The sequence below is a fragment of the Choristoneura fumiferana genome, chromosome 7 (genome assembly GCF_025370935.1).
Source record: "Choristoneura fumiferana chromosome 7, NRCan_CFum_1, whole genome shotgun sequence".
NCBI lineage: Eukaryota > Metazoa > Arthropoda > Insecta > Lepidoptera > Tortricidae > Choristoneura > Choristoneura fumiferana.
Window position 1 is genome coordinate 3,935,147 of NC_133478.1, and position 16,562 is coordinate 3,951,708.

The 16,562-nt window shown below is 42.3% G+C and overlaps 1 protein-coding gene across 1 annotated transcript; it reads right to left on the reverse strand.

The window, feature by feature from the left end:
- Positions 1-3,127: 3,127 nt before the first annotated feature.
- SrpRalpha (signal recognition particle receptor alpha) lies at positions 3,128-16,422 on the reverse strand. Its single transcript, XM_074089900.1, has 10 exons — positions 16,217-16,422; positions 15,146-15,398; positions 14,349-14,465; positions 13,553-13,679; positions 11,925-12,069; positions 11,661-11,790; positions 10,409-10,551; positions 9,418-9,573; positions 7,558-7,762; positions 3,128-4,079 (listed from the first exon to the last, which is right to left on the reverse strand). The coding sequence occupies exons 1-10, from the start codon at positions 16,331-16,333 to the stop codon at positions 3,649-3,651; spliced, it is 1,824 nt and encodes a 607-aa protein (XP_073946001.1). The 5' UTR covers positions 16,334-16,422; the 3' UTR covers positions 3,128-3,648.
- Between the last annotated feature and the right edge of the window lie 140 nt (positions 16,423-16,562).

Sequence of the window (16,562 nt, forward strand, 5' to 3'; positions counted from 1 at the left end):
TTGTTACATTCTCAGTTGTCCGCGTCCCTTTTTTAACCCCCGACGCAAAAAGAGGGATGTTCTAAGTTTGACTATGTCTGCCTATCTATGGCATCGTAGCTCTCAAACGGTTTAACCTATTTCGATGCTTTTTTAGGTAAAACCGAGTTTCCTTACGGTGGTTTTTGGCTAAGTGACAATAAAATCGGCTCAGCCATTTTTCAGACATTAACTTTGAAATTGCTGAGTAGGGGGCTTTACAAATCGTCCCATGCGACGAAAAAGGTTGTATGATAATAAATGACTAAATTGATTTTATTGTTTTGTTTTATTAAGCTATTCTCCAGCTTCATTTCTGTATATCAATTATTTCTCAAATCCAAGTACTTTTTGAGATTTCAACCCCTAAAAAAGTTCCATGTGATATGAGCTCGACGTAGAAAGTTATACATCTCGATAGAACTTTACACGCCGGTCGCCTCGCCCCGCGGAGGGGCGCGTGCGGGGTTCTATCGTCAGTCGTCACCGGTCTTCGCGGGAGATGACACGCTTTATTACTTTATGCTATTTTGGCACGTTTTCTTTGGTGTGGGTTTCTTTATAATTTTATGTTAATTTTGTGGGGCTTGAATTTAACTCCTAATAAAACGAATCGTCGCTCGAGACGACTTATAAACTTGGCACTAGACCAACGAATCAACGAAGTACAAGTGAAATTAATGATTTAATTACAAATGGTGCAACAGAGGATAGTCATCATGGTTCAGAAAGACGTAATTAGCTATTTCTTCTATTTAAAAAATAATAGTGAGTGTGTTTTTATGTTTTTACGGTTAAGTGCTTCTGCCGTTAGATTCCGGAGTAAAAGGTAGCATATTACCTCTTAGAACTTTATTTATAGTAAATCAATATAAACCGGAAAAAAAATATTCGTAACTTATTATGATCTTAGTAATGAAAGTTTTATATAGATTTCACGATCAGAAAAAGTTTTAATAAGCACGATGTATATAGTTATGTCCCATTAATCGATGGAAACTAGATAGAATTTCAGAGTTGTAAGAGCACTTGTAACCATTTACGCCGGAACAGACACGCGTTGTCGAGTTCACTTGTGCATATGTCACCTTCTTCTACGGAACTCATTTAAGTTAACACTGTTTACGTCTCAAACTTTATTTTCTATTTATTTTTATGGAATAAAATATCATACATACATACATATACGTGACGCTTTATTCCCTGTATGGTAGGAAAAGACAATAGAGCGCTATACGCTTCTATTCTGACATAGTTCTCTCGCTTCATCCACATTCATCACTCCTCACCCATGCACACACAGCATGTAGCTCGATGCTTTCGGGTACTTCTAACCTATATAGCCTCTCTTCAATATGCCGCCGATCTGGTCGGTGTCCGTTTTACGAGGATAATATAATAAACTAATGCCCCAGTCATATCTTCTGCAAATGTAGAAACATCACACAGTACGGAATCATGTTTGTATGTATGTAAACTCTTTATTGCACATAAAAATAAAAATACAAATACACAGAGGGGAGAAAAAAGGCGAGCTATTGATCTAGAGCGTGATGCGATGTAAAATCTAGGTAAAGAAAGTAGTGTCGCCGTTCAACCCGTCACTTTCTGTAGGCACATCGCCAATATTGGAACCATCGTCTACAAAGGAACTGACGCCTATAAATGAAATTTCTGATACCGAAACGGTTACTCTAACTCTAATTATGTCGCAAGTATCGTCTCGAACGCAGGCTCGATGACTTCCAGCCACCTGAACAAGCCGGGTTCCAAAAAGGCTTATAGTACCGTAGACCCCATATATACGCTGCGGCAAGTCATACAGAATACCGAAGAGTATAACTTGCCACTATGTCTAGCGTTTGTGGATTACGAGAAAGCCTTTAATTCGGTCGAAACGTGAGCGGTGCTTGAGTTTCTCCAGCGATACCGTTGACTATTGGTATATCGAAGTGTTAAAGTGTTTGTATAACAACGCCACTATGTCGGTCCGAGTACACGAACAGAATTCGAATGCGATTCCTTTGAAAACAGGCGTAAGATACGTAGATGTCATATCTCTGAAACTGTTTACTGCCGCTTTCGAAGACGCCTTCAAGCTTCTGGAATGGAAAGGACTAGGCATCTCATCGGCGAATACATCACTCACCTTCGGTTTGCCGACGATATCGTGGTTATGGCAAAGTCGATGGAAGAACTCAGTACGCTATTCGAAAACCTCAATCGAGTGTCAAGAACAGGTGTCTACTCCTATTTTGGTTGAGAATTCGGTTCTTGAAGTTGTTGACGCATATGTATACATAGGAAAAACCGTCAAATTAGGTAAGTTCAACTTCGAGAAGATTGACCAATCGTCGAATCCAACACAGATGGGCACCGTTTGGAAAACTCAGCAATGTCTTTTCGTTCAAAATTCCTCAGTGCCTTAAGACGAAAGTCTTTTTAAACCAATGTGTGTTGCCAGTGATGACAATACATATGGATCGGAGACGTGGTGCTTCACTATAGCCTTATAAATAGGCTCAGAGTTGCTCAGCGAGCTATGGAGAGAGCTATGCTCGGGATTTCTCTAGGAGATCGAATTAGAAATGAGGAGATATGTAGAAGAACAAGGGTCACCATTATCGACATGGCCAAACAAATTAGCTCGTTGAAGTCGTGGCAATAGGCAGGCCATATAGGATGGAGAACGTATGGCTGTTGGGGCCGAAAAGTTCCAACGAGATGGAAGGATGACCTAGTTAAAGCGGCGGGTTCGCGGTGGATGCAACTAGAGGGCTATGGGGGAGGCCTATGTCCAAGAGTGGACATCCTGCGGATGTGATGATCACGATGATGATGAAATACATTACTTTTAAAACTTTTTATATAATTTTCATGTGCGATCTTAACAAACAAGCACAAGGAACAAGTGTCATATTGTGAGTACCTAATGGGCAATGTCGTTTGTAATAAGCATTAATTATTATTTATTTCGTCATTGCAAATAATCACGTACAGTCGAGTTCATAAACATGTGAGCAAAAATTTGATAAAAAATATCTGAACATGACTCTATTGCTAACGGCGTAGAAGATAGATAGATAGATAGTCACATGTTGTTAAAAAATTATCAAAATATCCGAGGAATAAAGTTTCATATGCCTATAGACCTCGGTTCACAAAGTCAAACTCCGACAAAGATAGTTCTATATTCTCTTAACACCGAATTTTTGGCTGTGCGTTCCCACGAAAACAGTTACATATTACTTTAAGACCCAGAATTCCTTGAAAGCCTTAACATTTAAAAAATATTGCTACTAAAAAGTAATCCTGACAACTCTAGTAAAAACTATACTTAATTGCATTGACGAATTCCTATTACTTACAAAGCTATAATCAAATTAAACTAAGCGAAAATTCAAATGCCCCTAGTGAAAAGTAACAATTTTGCAGAAGTGACTTTATTCGTCGGATGGGACGAAATGTTCAAGTTGGCTACGTGTTAGTTTCGTAAAATGTTGATTTTCTTTTCCCTAGATGTTCGTACTACTGACTACGGGGAATAATCCGGAAGAGCAGAGAAGAAAAAGCCAATAGGTTTAAACGAGCTCTAGAAAGAGACCACATTTTATACGACAACGATTGAGACTACTTCATAAGAGCATGTACCACAGCATTAGCATTCAACGCCTTCAAATCAGTATAAGTCTGCCCCGTGCCCACGAAAACAATCGGCTGCCCAGTTATATAGGTCATAGAGATAGCAGCTCCTACCTTATCATCAATCGTGTCAAACTTGGTCAAAACAATACCATCGATAGTATGAGGGTTGGAGGTTGAACTATGATCGGCGAGAGCTTGGTTGAATTTGACCAGCTGGTCCACCGCTTCGTTGCCAACTAAAGCTTCGCCGACGAACAAGACTGTGTCGGGTTCGTTGACCTTGATTAGTTTAGCCAGCGCTCTCATTAGAGGCTCGTTGTCTTGCATACGTCCGGCTGTGTCGATGAGAACCACGTCTATTTTGGAGTCGGACGCGTAGCGGATTGCTTCCATTGCTATGCCGGCGGCGTCTTTGCCTGGAAGAGATAGGGTTTATATCAATATATATCAGTTTACACAGCAAAAATCATGCAAGTCACAACATTTAATCGCGACGTTTGATTCATTAATTTAAAGGAGCTAGTATCGTGAGGTAAATCGTAAATGTTTATTTTATTTTAATTTAATTATTTATTTTTAGTGATTATACAACTAAATATTCTGTGAATATTTCAAGCGTCTACCTGTTGCCGTTATTAATATCAAGCAAAAAAAATCACGTTTGCTGTATGGGAGCCCCCTTAATAATATTTTATTGTTTTTAACCGACTTCAAAAAGAAGAGGTTATCAATTCGGTTGTATTTTTTTTAGCATTTGTTATTATAGTAAAAATTTAAACTGTCTAACTATCACGGTTCATGAGATACAGCTTGGTGACAGACGGACGGACAGCGAAATCTTAGTAATAGGGTTATCGGGAACCCTAGAAAGCGCGTGTACCAACCGTATCCCTTCTCATAGAGCTGCACCATGGTCCTGTTATGTCTCTCCGCAGGATGCAAGGCGTTGAGATGTCTCGTGTGTACCAACCGTATCCCTTCTCATAGAGCTGCACCATGGTCCTGTTATGTCTCTCCGCAGGATGCAAGGCGTTGAGATGTCTCGTGTGTACCAACCGTATCCCTTCTCATAGAGCTGCACCATGGTCCTGTTATGTCTCTCCGCAGGATGCAAGGCGTTGAGATGTCTCGTGTGTACCAACCGTATCCCTTCTCATACAGCTGCACCATGGTCCTGTTATGTCTCTCCGCAGGATGCAAGGCGTTGAGATGTCTCGCGTGTACCAACCGTATCCCTTCTCATAGAGCTGCACCATGGTCCTGTTATGTCTCTCCGCAGGATGCAAGGCGTTGAGATGTCTCGTGTGTACCAACCGTATCCCTTCTCATACAGCTGCACCATGGTCCTGTTATGCCTCTCCGCAGGATGCAAGGCGTTGAGATGTCTCGTGTGTACCAACCGTATCCCTTCTCATAGAGCTGCACCATGGTCCTGTTATGTCTCTCCGCAGGATGCAAGGCGTTGAGATGTCTCGTGTGTACCAACCGTATCCCTTCTCATACAGCTGCACCATGGTCCTGTTATGCCTCTCCGCAGGATGCAAGGCGTTGAGATGTCTCGTGTGTACCAACCGTATCCCTTCTCATAGAGCTGCACCATGGTCCTGTTATGCCTCTCCGCAGGATGCAAGGCGTTGAGATGTCTCGTGTGTACCAACCGTATCCCTTCTCATAGAGCTGCACCATGGTCCTGTTATGTCTCTCCGCAGGATGCAAGGCGTTGAGATGTCTCGTGTGTACCAACCGTATCCCTTCTCATAGAGCTGCACCATGGTCCTGTTATGTCTCTCCGCAGGATGCAAGGCGTTGAGATGTCTCGCGTGTACCAACCGTATCCCTTCTCATAGAGCTGCACCATGGTCCTGTTATGTCTCTCCGCAGGATGCAAGGCGTTGAGATGTCTCGTGTGTACCAACCGTATCCCTTCTCATACAGCTGCACCATGGTCCTGTTATGCCTCTCCGCAGGATGCAAGGCGTTGAGATGTCTCGTGTGTACCAACCGTATCCCTTCTCATAGAGCTGCACCATGGTCCTGTTATGTCTCTCCGCAGGATGCAAGGCGTTGAGATGTCTCGTGTGTACCAACCGTATCCCTTCTCATACAGCTGCACCATGGTCCTGTTATGCCTCTCCGCAGGATGCAAGGCGTTGAGATGTCTCGTGTGTACCAACCGTATCCCTTCTCATAGAGCTGCACCATGGTCCTGTTATGCCTCTCCGCAGGATGCAAGGCGTTGAGATGTCTCGTGTGTACCAACCGTATCCCTTCTCATAGAGCTGCACCATGGTCCTGTTATGTCTCTCCGCAGGATGCAAGGCGTTGAGATGTCTCGCGTGTACCAACCGTATCCCTTCTCATAGAGCTGCACCATGGTCCTGTTATGTCTCTCCGCAGGATGCAAGGCGTTGAGATGTCTCGTGTGTACCAACCGTATCCCTTCTCATACAGCTGCACCATGGTCCTGTTATGCCTCTCCGCAGGATGCAAGGCGTTGAGATGTCTCGTGTGTACCAACCGTATCCCTTCTCATAGAGCTGCACCATGGTCCTGTTATGTCTCTCCGCAGGATGCAAGGCGTTGAGATGTCTCGTGTGTACCAACCGTATCCCTTCTCATAGAGCTGCACCATGGTCCTGTTATGTCTCTCCGCAGGATGCAAGGCGTTGAGATGTCTCGTGTGTACCAACCGTATCCCTTCTCATAGAGCTGCACCATGGTCCTGTTATGTCTCTCCGCAGGATGCAAGGCGTTGAGATGTCTCGTGTGTACCAACCGTATCCCTTCTCATAGAGCTGCACCATGGTCCTGTTATGTCTCTCCGCAGGATGCAAGGCGTTGAGATGTCTCGCGTGTACCAACCGTATCCCTTCTCATAGAGCTGCACCATGGTCCTGTTATGTCTCTCCGCAGGATGCAAGGCGTTGAGATGTCTCGTGTGTACCAACCGTATCCCTTCTCATAGAGCTGCACCATGGTCCTGTTATGTCTCTCCGCAGGATGCAAGGCGTTGAGATGTCTCGTGTGTACCAACCGTATCCCTTCTCATAGAGCTGCACCATGGTCCTGTTATGTCTCTCCGCAGGATGCAAGGCGTTGAGATGTCTCGTGTGTACCAACCGTATCCCTTCTCATAGAGCTGCACCATGGTCCTGTTATGTCTCTCCGCAGGATGCAAGGCGTTGAGATGTCTCGCGTGTACCAACCGTATCCCTTCTCATAGAGCTGCACCATGGTCCTGTTATGTCTCTCCGCAGGATGCAAGGCGTTGAGATGTCTCGTGTGTACCAACCGTATCCCTTCTCATAGAGCTGCACCATGGTCCTGTTATGTCTCTCCGCAGGATGCAAGGCGTTGAGATGTCTCGTGTGTACCAACCGTATCCCTTCTCATAGAGCTGCACCATGGTCCTGTTATGTCTCTCCGCAGGATGCAAGGCGTTGAGATGTCTCGTGTGTACCAACCGTATCCCTTCTCATAGAGCTGCACCATGGTCCTGTTATGTCTCTCCGCAGGATGCAAGGCGTTGAGATGTCTCGTGTGTACCAACCGTATCCCTTCTCATAGAGCTGCACCATGGTCCTGTTATGTCTCTCCGCAGGATGCAAGGCGTTGAGATGTCTCGTGTGTACCAACCGTATCCCTTCTCATAGAGCTGCACCATGGTCCTGTTATGTCTCTCCGCAGGATGCAAGGCGTTGAGATGTCTCGCGTGTACCAACCGTATCCCTTCTCATAGAGCTGCACCATGGTCCTGTTATGTCTCTCCGCAGGATGCAAGGCGTTGAGATGTCTCGTGTGTACCAACCGTATCCCTTCTCATAGAGCTGCACCATGGTCCTGTTATGTCTCTCCGCAGGATGCAAGGCGTTGAGATGTCTCGTGTGTACCAACCGTATCCCTTCTCATAGAGCTGCACCATGGTCCTGTTATGTCTCTCCGCAGGATGCAAGGCGTTGAGATGTCTCGTGTGCGTGCGCAGCTGCTCGACGGCGCCGGCGCGGAACGTGTCGCACGCCGCGATCAGCACTGACATGTCGTTCTCTATCAGCCAGAAGCAGATCTTGGCTAGGTTCGTGGATTTGCCCACGCCGTTTACCTAGACAAAATTAAACAATTTATCGAATCAGGCGTTACTTTGCAGAGGTCCATATCATTGAACTAAAACAGACTCTAGAGATGCTAGTAGCATGGTGAACAGTTGTGTTGCTCTGAAGGTGAGCTCTGGTTGAGTTCGAAACGCGTCAGTGTAGTGTGGTGGCGGTGATAGATGGGTTTGTGTGATTTGTATGTGTTCTTACAGTGTGGAGGTGGAGGAACTGCATGAACATTGAACACACATTTCTAGCATAAACGTAGCTATCGTAAGGTCAACAAAGTAATTGTTTTAGTTCATGGATAAAAATAATTAAACAAATAAACATGATGGGCCTTTGCCCAGCGTGGGTCACTATTCCAGGCTAGTAAAAAAAAAACATCATGGGACAATTTACATTTTCACCAATAGACCTAGTCTCAAACTAAGCAGAGTTTGTACAGTCAAGTGTAAAAATATGGATCTGGGTCAATCAACTTTTTAGCATAGCTGGGTTCTTAATAAAAGTATGATTTCTATGGAGTACAAATCCACTAAAAGTTAGTTAGTTTCGTGTCTAGATTCCTGTCCAGCAGTGGTTTAGGGGTTATAGCAGCTGAGGATCTGGGTTCTGGGTTCCCAGCGCTGGTCTCTTTTTCTGGTTATTCTGTGCATCCATGTCTCAGTTTGTATTTTCGATAAAAGTTAGGATTTATGACAATTTTAATTCAACTCCTTCATGGCTCATCTCCTAAGTATGCTAGTAATATACGCTGCAAACATTTTTCTACGTGCCTCTTTGTAAAAGTCAACATACTTTTCATGGAAAACGCGTCTCGTTCCATATGTTGCTTTAGACTAAGTTTAAATCTACTTATGAAAACTGCACGAAAATCTGTTCAATGTTTTCCAAGATTAACGTAAACAAGCAGACAGATATAGCAATGCATGAAAAATTAAAGGTACATACAACTGTGTCCGCTGTTGCTATTTCATCTCCTCGCAATCGCAACTCTAGCATTCAACCCATTTTCCCCTCGACGTGTCTATCCACCCTCGTGGTAGCGGCTCGGGTGGCTATACGAAGGTCTCGGGTAAAACGGTTCTTTTTATGATCTTGTTTTACAATCTTCTATTGGTGGTCGGAGAAAATGCTGACTACAATGCAACAAGCACAGATATACATTACACTAGATTACGCAAATGCATCTACTTCGCGTCTCCGAACCCCGACCAAACGTCGGGGTTGGCCCCATACAAAGACTGACCGCTAACTGACTAATCATGACTAGTGACTGACTCGAGCCCCACGGCGCGGGCGGGCGGCGCATTTGAACGCATTTGAAATTCACATCCCACGATCTTAACCAAATCTTCGCTCCATCTTGTTTACCGAGTGTCGCATACAAATACAAATTGTCATTTTTTTATGGTATAGGGGGCAAACGAGCAGGCGGATCGCCTGATGGTAAGCGATTACCGTCGCCCATGGACACCTGCAACACCAGAAGAGTCACAAGTGCGTTGCCGGCCTTTAAGGTAGGAGTACGCTCTTTTCTTGAAAACTTGAAGGTCATATCGGTCCGGGAATACCGCAGGCGATAGTTCATTCCAGAGTTTTGCCGTGCGAGGCAGGAAATGGTGTAGGCACCGCTTGAAAAGCTAAAGGAGCATCTCACCCCACAAAAGGCCATGACGTAAGGGCGGCCCTCTTGCTTGGCGTGCATCGCGTCGCGCAGGATGTCGACGCGCCGGCGCGGGGACAGGATCTGCACCAGAGACTCCGTCAGCGTCGACTTTATGGTCTTAGCCACGCTGTCGAACGTGCCTAGCACCTGCGGAAGACACATTTTTAAAAATCAAACATAAAATATGTTTATCGCCAAAATAAGTTTTTAGTAAATAACCTAACCTAACCAACAAAAAGTTGGAAAATCCCCGACTTTGTCACTTCAAAGTTCAATATCTCAAAAACGGCTAAACCGATTTTGATGAAACATGTCTAAGACCCATCGCTAGAAAACCTGCTTTCAAATAAAAAACCGCATTCAAATCGGTCCACCCGTTTAAGAGCTACGGTGCCACAGACAGACACACACACAGACACACATAGCGGTCAAACTTATAACACCCCTCTTTTTGCGTCGGGGGTTAAAAAATCCTTTTTAATACAAACTTTATTTGCTGACTGTACTCTTCGACTTTACTTGCATTGCCACCCAAACTACATTTGCATACCAAATTTCAAGTCGATGCCATTAACCGTTGAAGAGTTCCGTCCTGCAGAGACGACTAAAGGATGTCACTACCAGATTATTGTATTGTCACGCAATTTACATAAGTACGCCAAATTTCAAGTCAATCCGACAACTGGAAATGGGTCAAATTTAAATTGAAATTTTGACTACAGACAGACAACGGAACAAGTAAAACTATATCGTGCTTATTTTTTTACGTTTCTCACGTTACGCCCTATTTGTTCTGTGTTAGACGTGGAGATTTAGGGGCTGTTTCACCATCCATTGATTAGTGTTAACTGGCGGTTAGGTGTGATGCCGTCTCTATTTGTTTTGTTCGAATGGACGGAGACGGCATCACATTTAACAGTCGGTTAACGCTAATCAATGGATGGTGAGACAGCCCCTTAAGAAGTAGATGTAGTGGCCTCACCTTCCCTTCGAGCTTGGCGCCGACAGACTCGCACAGCTTGTTGGCGATGTCGGCAGCAACATTCTTGGCGATCAGATGGTCGCGCAGCTTGTCTAGTACGGGCCGCATCGACTCTGCTGACAACGCCTTGGCCCCGACCAGACCTAACAGAAAAATCACGGCATATAAATATTGAATAAATTATACCTTTCTCTATCTCTCTCGGAGATCTAGGAAACGGCTCTAACGATTTTGAAGAAATTATAATAAAAAATAAATATCAATGGGGGGCGGGGTATCTAGATGGTGCTTACGTCAGCAATATTTAGAAGTGACTTTTTTTTAATCGTATGGCGTAAAACATTAAACAATTACACTCCATCATCATCATCATCATCCCAGCCTATATACGTCCCACTGTTGGGCACAGGCCTCCTCTCAGAACAAGAGGGCAAGAGGAAAGAAAATACAAACTAGCTATAAATCCACATTCAGGGTCCCAAGCCACGACATTGTATCAGGTGTCAGATTGTACAGATCTCCAGGGGAGCCCGAGTATGAGTGTGAGTAGAAGTGACTAAAATTCTGCTTATGTAATACTTGAATGAACCCAAGCTCGGTCACCCAGGTACTATTGAATGTAAATACAGCAGGCCATTCATATTCCATATGAATGCAGTCTCCGTGCCGAATCCAAGTTTGTAGTTGTATATCAATTGTAGTTGAAAATAATAATTCTTAAATACACAGACAGACACATTTTATCATAGATAAGATTAACGATTACATTTATTTGCACATATCTAAGCCATACCTACATATAAGTACTCATATATATGTCATTGGTAGCACTTATACCAGGGTTTTGCGATAGTCAGCCCTGTGTGTCTTACGCACACATTGACGCGTGTACAGTCGTCGTCGTGCTTATGTAGATTCAAGAACGCGTATTTTGTACGTCGTGGCCGCCGTGTGCCAAAGGTGTATTTCACTGGTTCAGTAACCCCCTATTCACTCTAGCCTTGAAAAGCCCTAGATTGTATTTATCCGGAAATACAGACGACGGGGTCGAATTCCATTCCTTAGCAGTTCGCATTATGAAAGATGAAGCAAACCGCTTCGTGCGGGCTAACGGAACACTAACTACATAAAGATGAAGACGCTCCCCCCGCCTGGAAGTCCGTTGGCAAAATGGAGGTATTTAAAACATGGAATTTTGCGCCCCGGTTTGAAATGGCTCGAGCTCGAGGCTACTGATAAAAACAGGGGTTACCTTTGAAGATGCTGAACATGCCGCCAGTCTTCTTGGGGCTGGGTGCAGTGGCCACCTCCTCCTCGTCGCTGCTGCTTTCCGAGGAGTCCACCTCCAGGTCGCGGATGGCTCCCGTCATTCTGCCCACCAGCTGTGACAGGATAGAATACTTCTAATAAACTTGCAGAAACATTTTTGTTTCCAACATGGTCAAAGCCGCCTTTGATAGAATACCCTGTGCTTAGCCTTTGCTTAGATAGAGATGGAGTGTTGTTGTGCTCGTACCTGCGTGTCGGGGTTGATGGCGCGGTCCTGCGGCTTGTCGGTGCTGAAGTCGAGGCTGGGCAGGTCCCTCGCGCCGCCGCCCAGCTCCCACACGCGGGGCTTCTTCACGCGCTCCTTCTCCGCCACGGGGCTCTTCGGGGACTTCCTGCGACAAAGCATGTATCATTTTATATTATCCCACTAATATTATAAATGCGAAAGTTGGTAAATCTGTTTGTTTGTTTGTCACCTCGTCAAGCCTAAACCGCTGAACTGATTTAGATGAATATGGGTTGTTTGAGTCCCGGAGAAGGACATATAAATAAATAAATATCACTGGACAATTCACACCAACTGACCTAGTCCCAAAGTAAGCTTAGCAAAGCTTGTGTTATGGGTACTAAGCAACGGATAAATATAATTATATAGATAGATACATACTTAAAATACATAGTACACACCCAAGACCCGAGAACAAACATTCGTATTTTTCATACAAATATCTGCCCCGACACGGGAATCGAACCCGGGACCTCAAGCTTCGTAGTCAGGTTCTCTAACCACTAGGCCATCTGGTCGTCTAAAATGATAGTTTTTATCCCGAAAAATTGCATAGTTCCCGCGGGATAGCGATAAACGAATACTACGCGGACGGAATGAGGGCTATCGTTTTTTGTCTCACTAGATGGCGCACTGTTGCGTGAGGTTTTAAGTATGGCTTTCAAAGTCTGTTATTACGGGCGTGAAAACAAAGTTTAGATTAAAATCATATTTAATACACCTTAAAACCGTACCACAAAAATATCGTGCATGCCACAGTGTTGCATAGTCCCCGTTTTGTTCGGAAAAAAGGGAGGACAAAGGTTTCCGAAAAACAAAACTGTCTCAAAACACAGACATTCATTGCCCTGGAACGTATATTTGCCATAATTAATTTCAGATATTGCAAAATATTCACAAAATTATTCTAATTATAAATAAACACGCGTAGCTCACCCAAAAACTATGAGATTTGACATTTCGGAGACCTCACGCTACACTAGCGCCTCTAGTGGCGAATTCATACGCGGTAGCCCTTATTGCGGGCATGCGGGTAATACCTAGTTATAACTATACTTTGAGCAGATGATCTGGGCCCAATTGCATAACAAATTACAAGCTAATAGTATTAGCGATTTTGTATTGTTTGTTATGCAATTGGGCCCTGGTTAATAAGGAATATTTTTGATAATCCCTCGAAATATTCAGGCAGCATTTTTTGTAATTTTGCCATGGGTGGGTCATTATTCGAGCTTTTATTTTATTTGATTTACGTGAGCACCAGGTTATCTAGTAGAAGTACAGGATGTCAAAAAAAATGGAAAATGTCATCAAATTCTACAGCTCATTAAAAAAATGCGACCACAAAAATTTAAACGATCAAATAATGACCTGAAAGAAAAGAAAGAAATAAAGGTTTATTTTGGCTCCATAAGTACCATCTAAAACTAAGACTAAAACTGGCACTAAAACTATGTTACTTGGTGACACGGCAGGATACCAAAACGGGTCTCCACTCAGCATGTGTTGCCGCACATTGCTGGTTTTCTGTGGAGCCCAAACCTGGACCTGGGTACATATATGCTGGTAGTATCTAGGAGTATTCTTACTTGACGTCCTTCTTAGGTTTATTGAGTTTCTGCGCGAGCTTGGCGCGGCTGGCGGCGATCAGGTCATCCTCTATCTCCGGTTCCTCCACCTTCCCGTTCGTCAGACTCTTACTCTCTACTATCTTCACTGGAAAAAAAAGGCGTTTCCAAATTCAAGTAAGGCGGGATTTTGGTAAAGTGCGCACTATGCGGTTAACTGCATGGTTTAGCGAGCCGTCCCTCTTCAAAGTATCGCTTGAGAAAGAGACAGCGCGCTAAAACCGCGCGATTTTCGGTATCGTGCGTACGTAGATTTGGGACAACGAAGGAGTGCAGACGCTAAGGCAACCAAAGACTGTTTGAAAAAGAATGCAGAAGTTGCTAGCCTGGTGATTAAAAAATTTAAACTTCTATTGTGGAGATCCCTCCCATGTAGAGACTCCAAGGTTGTGTATGCACTTGTAACTTTTATGGGGTTATAGAAACATAGAATATTATCAATTAATTGAGTAATATCAATACTTGGCTATACTTGGTTATCTTACATTTTTAGTTGGTGTTCTTATGGAATGTCATGGAATGACTTTTATCAATGTAACATCCTTATTATAATGTCTTACAATAAAATAAATAAATAGGGGGCTGGTTTTAGTCCAACAAAGAAGAAATTTAAGGTAGATGTTTACATACAATTTAAAGGGAGGGGTCCCCCCTTGTGCCTTCTGTGACCAAAGACAATCGGAACTATACAATGACATTGAAACAAAAGGAAATATATGAAAATAAAAGTTATAAATTCCGTCTATTTAATATTTACCTGATTTCTTTCCCTTCTCCTCCCCTTTCCTCTCTATCATGGAGGCGACAGTCTTCTTGGACTTCTGAGAATCCTCAAAGGTCCTCATTTGCTTAGGCAGCTTCGCTTGGGACTTGGCTGTAAAAAAACATCACCATTAATAGAGACAAATCAAGGAAAACAAGTTATGATATGAATTTCTCAAAATATAAATTTCGTCTATTAATGAAAACAAAATGATTTCTTTTCCCTTAAAACTTCCCCCAACCATACAGACAGTCTTCTGAGAATTCCTAGGCAGGCTTGGGGAAATGAAACATATATGAAACCCCAAATTACGACATTAAATTTAAAGAAATTAATTTGTATTTAGAGTAAAGAATTTTAATACTTAAAAAGCTTTAATTTAATTTGCAATGTAATTTGTTCACATTGTGTTTTTGCAAGTTTATAAACTTTTTAGATTAAATGGAACTTTGGTATGCATTTGTTGATTAGAATCTACTAATCATTAGATGATAAGTACGGTCAGTAAAAAAAGTTTGTAATAAAATGAAATTTTAAACTAAAAAAAAAATGTTTAGGAAAATATTTTCTGTACATTTTATATTTCCAAACAGAGGTATATTTTAAGTTAAACATGTATAATCTGAGCGTCTGTCATTGGCATTGTAATTCCTAAAAGGATAAAACATTGTCAGATGTGTATTTTTTATTGCAGAAACATATTTCTTTCTGGCTGTCACAAGTTAGGCTTTCAAATGGTAATATCAAGGGGGTTTCAAATTTACTAAATTGTTATTATAAAACAGACTTACCCCATTGCTCGCAGCCCTTCAAGACGGCATCAAAGCACGCCTTAAAGTCGAAGTCCCCCATATGCTGTCCTCCCTGCAGCTCGTTCTTGTACTTGTCCCGGAACTCGAGGTGTACATCATTAAGGAACTTGTCCACGTATGAGAGCTGCAAAATGCGCTGGTATGCCACCACGAAGACCAGCTCAAACTCATTGTCGAGCTTATATTGAAGCGTTAGTGAGTTATGGTTGTATGTTGTGTTGCCAGAGCGCTCCTGAGAAAAAAATTCAGTCCTTCACACAGTTTGTCACAAGCAAACCTTCAGTTAAAATATACTAAAAAATAACACAATACCTACCCTAATAAAAAAATTGTTTCATTATTTGCAAGATGGGGATGCACAAATCATGGTCACACTTGGGATGATGCTACAATAAGCCACAGCATTGGTTGTCAGTTGTCTTTCTACTTAAAAACTACATGTAAATCTAGTTATGCCATAAAGTTGTTCCATAATTACCTGGCATAATATTGTATAATTCATTATAAATCAATTGACTAAACATTAAGTTTAAGCATTCAAACCTACCTATGACCTTACAATCTTACATAAAAACTTACTAAAATTGTGCAGATTTTTTTTATATACACAAGCCTAACTTGGTCAGTCTACATTCCAGTAACGGAACAACCATGGTTTGAGAAATTAATACGTAATAGTTACGTGCGTGAATTACGCAAAACTTTATGAAGCATGATTCAACTTTTGGAGTTTCTGATTTTTCCACAAACCTATTTTACAAAGAAAGAAAGAAAAGAAACGAGTAAATAATAATATAAGCTTAGTCGTTCTAAGATAAGGCTAACTATTACGCATTTATTAAACAGGAAAATATGGAAAATTTTCGTGCTCACGGAAAGTCCATACTGAAAGCAGAGTGATTGATAGGTGTACTCCGTATGTGCTCAAACTAATTAGGTATAAATAATATTGACCTTTTGCAGTGCTTAGCAAGTCCACGTTTACACAAATACATTAATTACATTACATTTAAGATCAAGGTCTACAAGAAATAGTAAAACATTACTTACCTGCAAAATAACACTGCGAATTAGAGCGTTTACTGACGGTGAAAATATTTCACTGGTGCTTTGAAAACACCATAGCACGATTCCACCTTTACTGAAGATGCTGAAGAGATCCAACATTATGTATAATTATTTGAAAACAGCGTTAAGGAACAGATGTTTCTACGTGCTATGAACTTTGCGATATGCGATTTGACTGACAGAAAATTGACAACTCACTACTAACTACGTACGTATTCAAAAACATGCTTTGCTATTCACCACAATTTCAAGATCAACTAAATAAAAGAAAATTAATTAAAAAACGAATACTAAAAACATTTTTCTTAATTATCTAATTTTATATGTT

Excerpts from the sequence above, each read along its gene's own strand:
- SrpRalpha (XM_074089900.1), bottom strand. The coding sequence starts at position 16,333 with ATGTTGGATCTCTTCAGCATCTTCAGTAAAGGTGGAATCGTGCTATGG. Across the intron at positions 13,680-14,348 it reads GGAGAAGGGAAAGAAATCAG|TGAAGATAGTAGAGAGTAAG; the intron begins GTAAATATTAAA and ends TTTTTTTTCCAG. Across the intron at positions 4,080-7,557 it reads GCTCTATGAGAAGGGATACG|GCAAAGACGCCGCCGGCATA; the intron begins GTTGGTACACAC and ends TATCTCTTCCAG.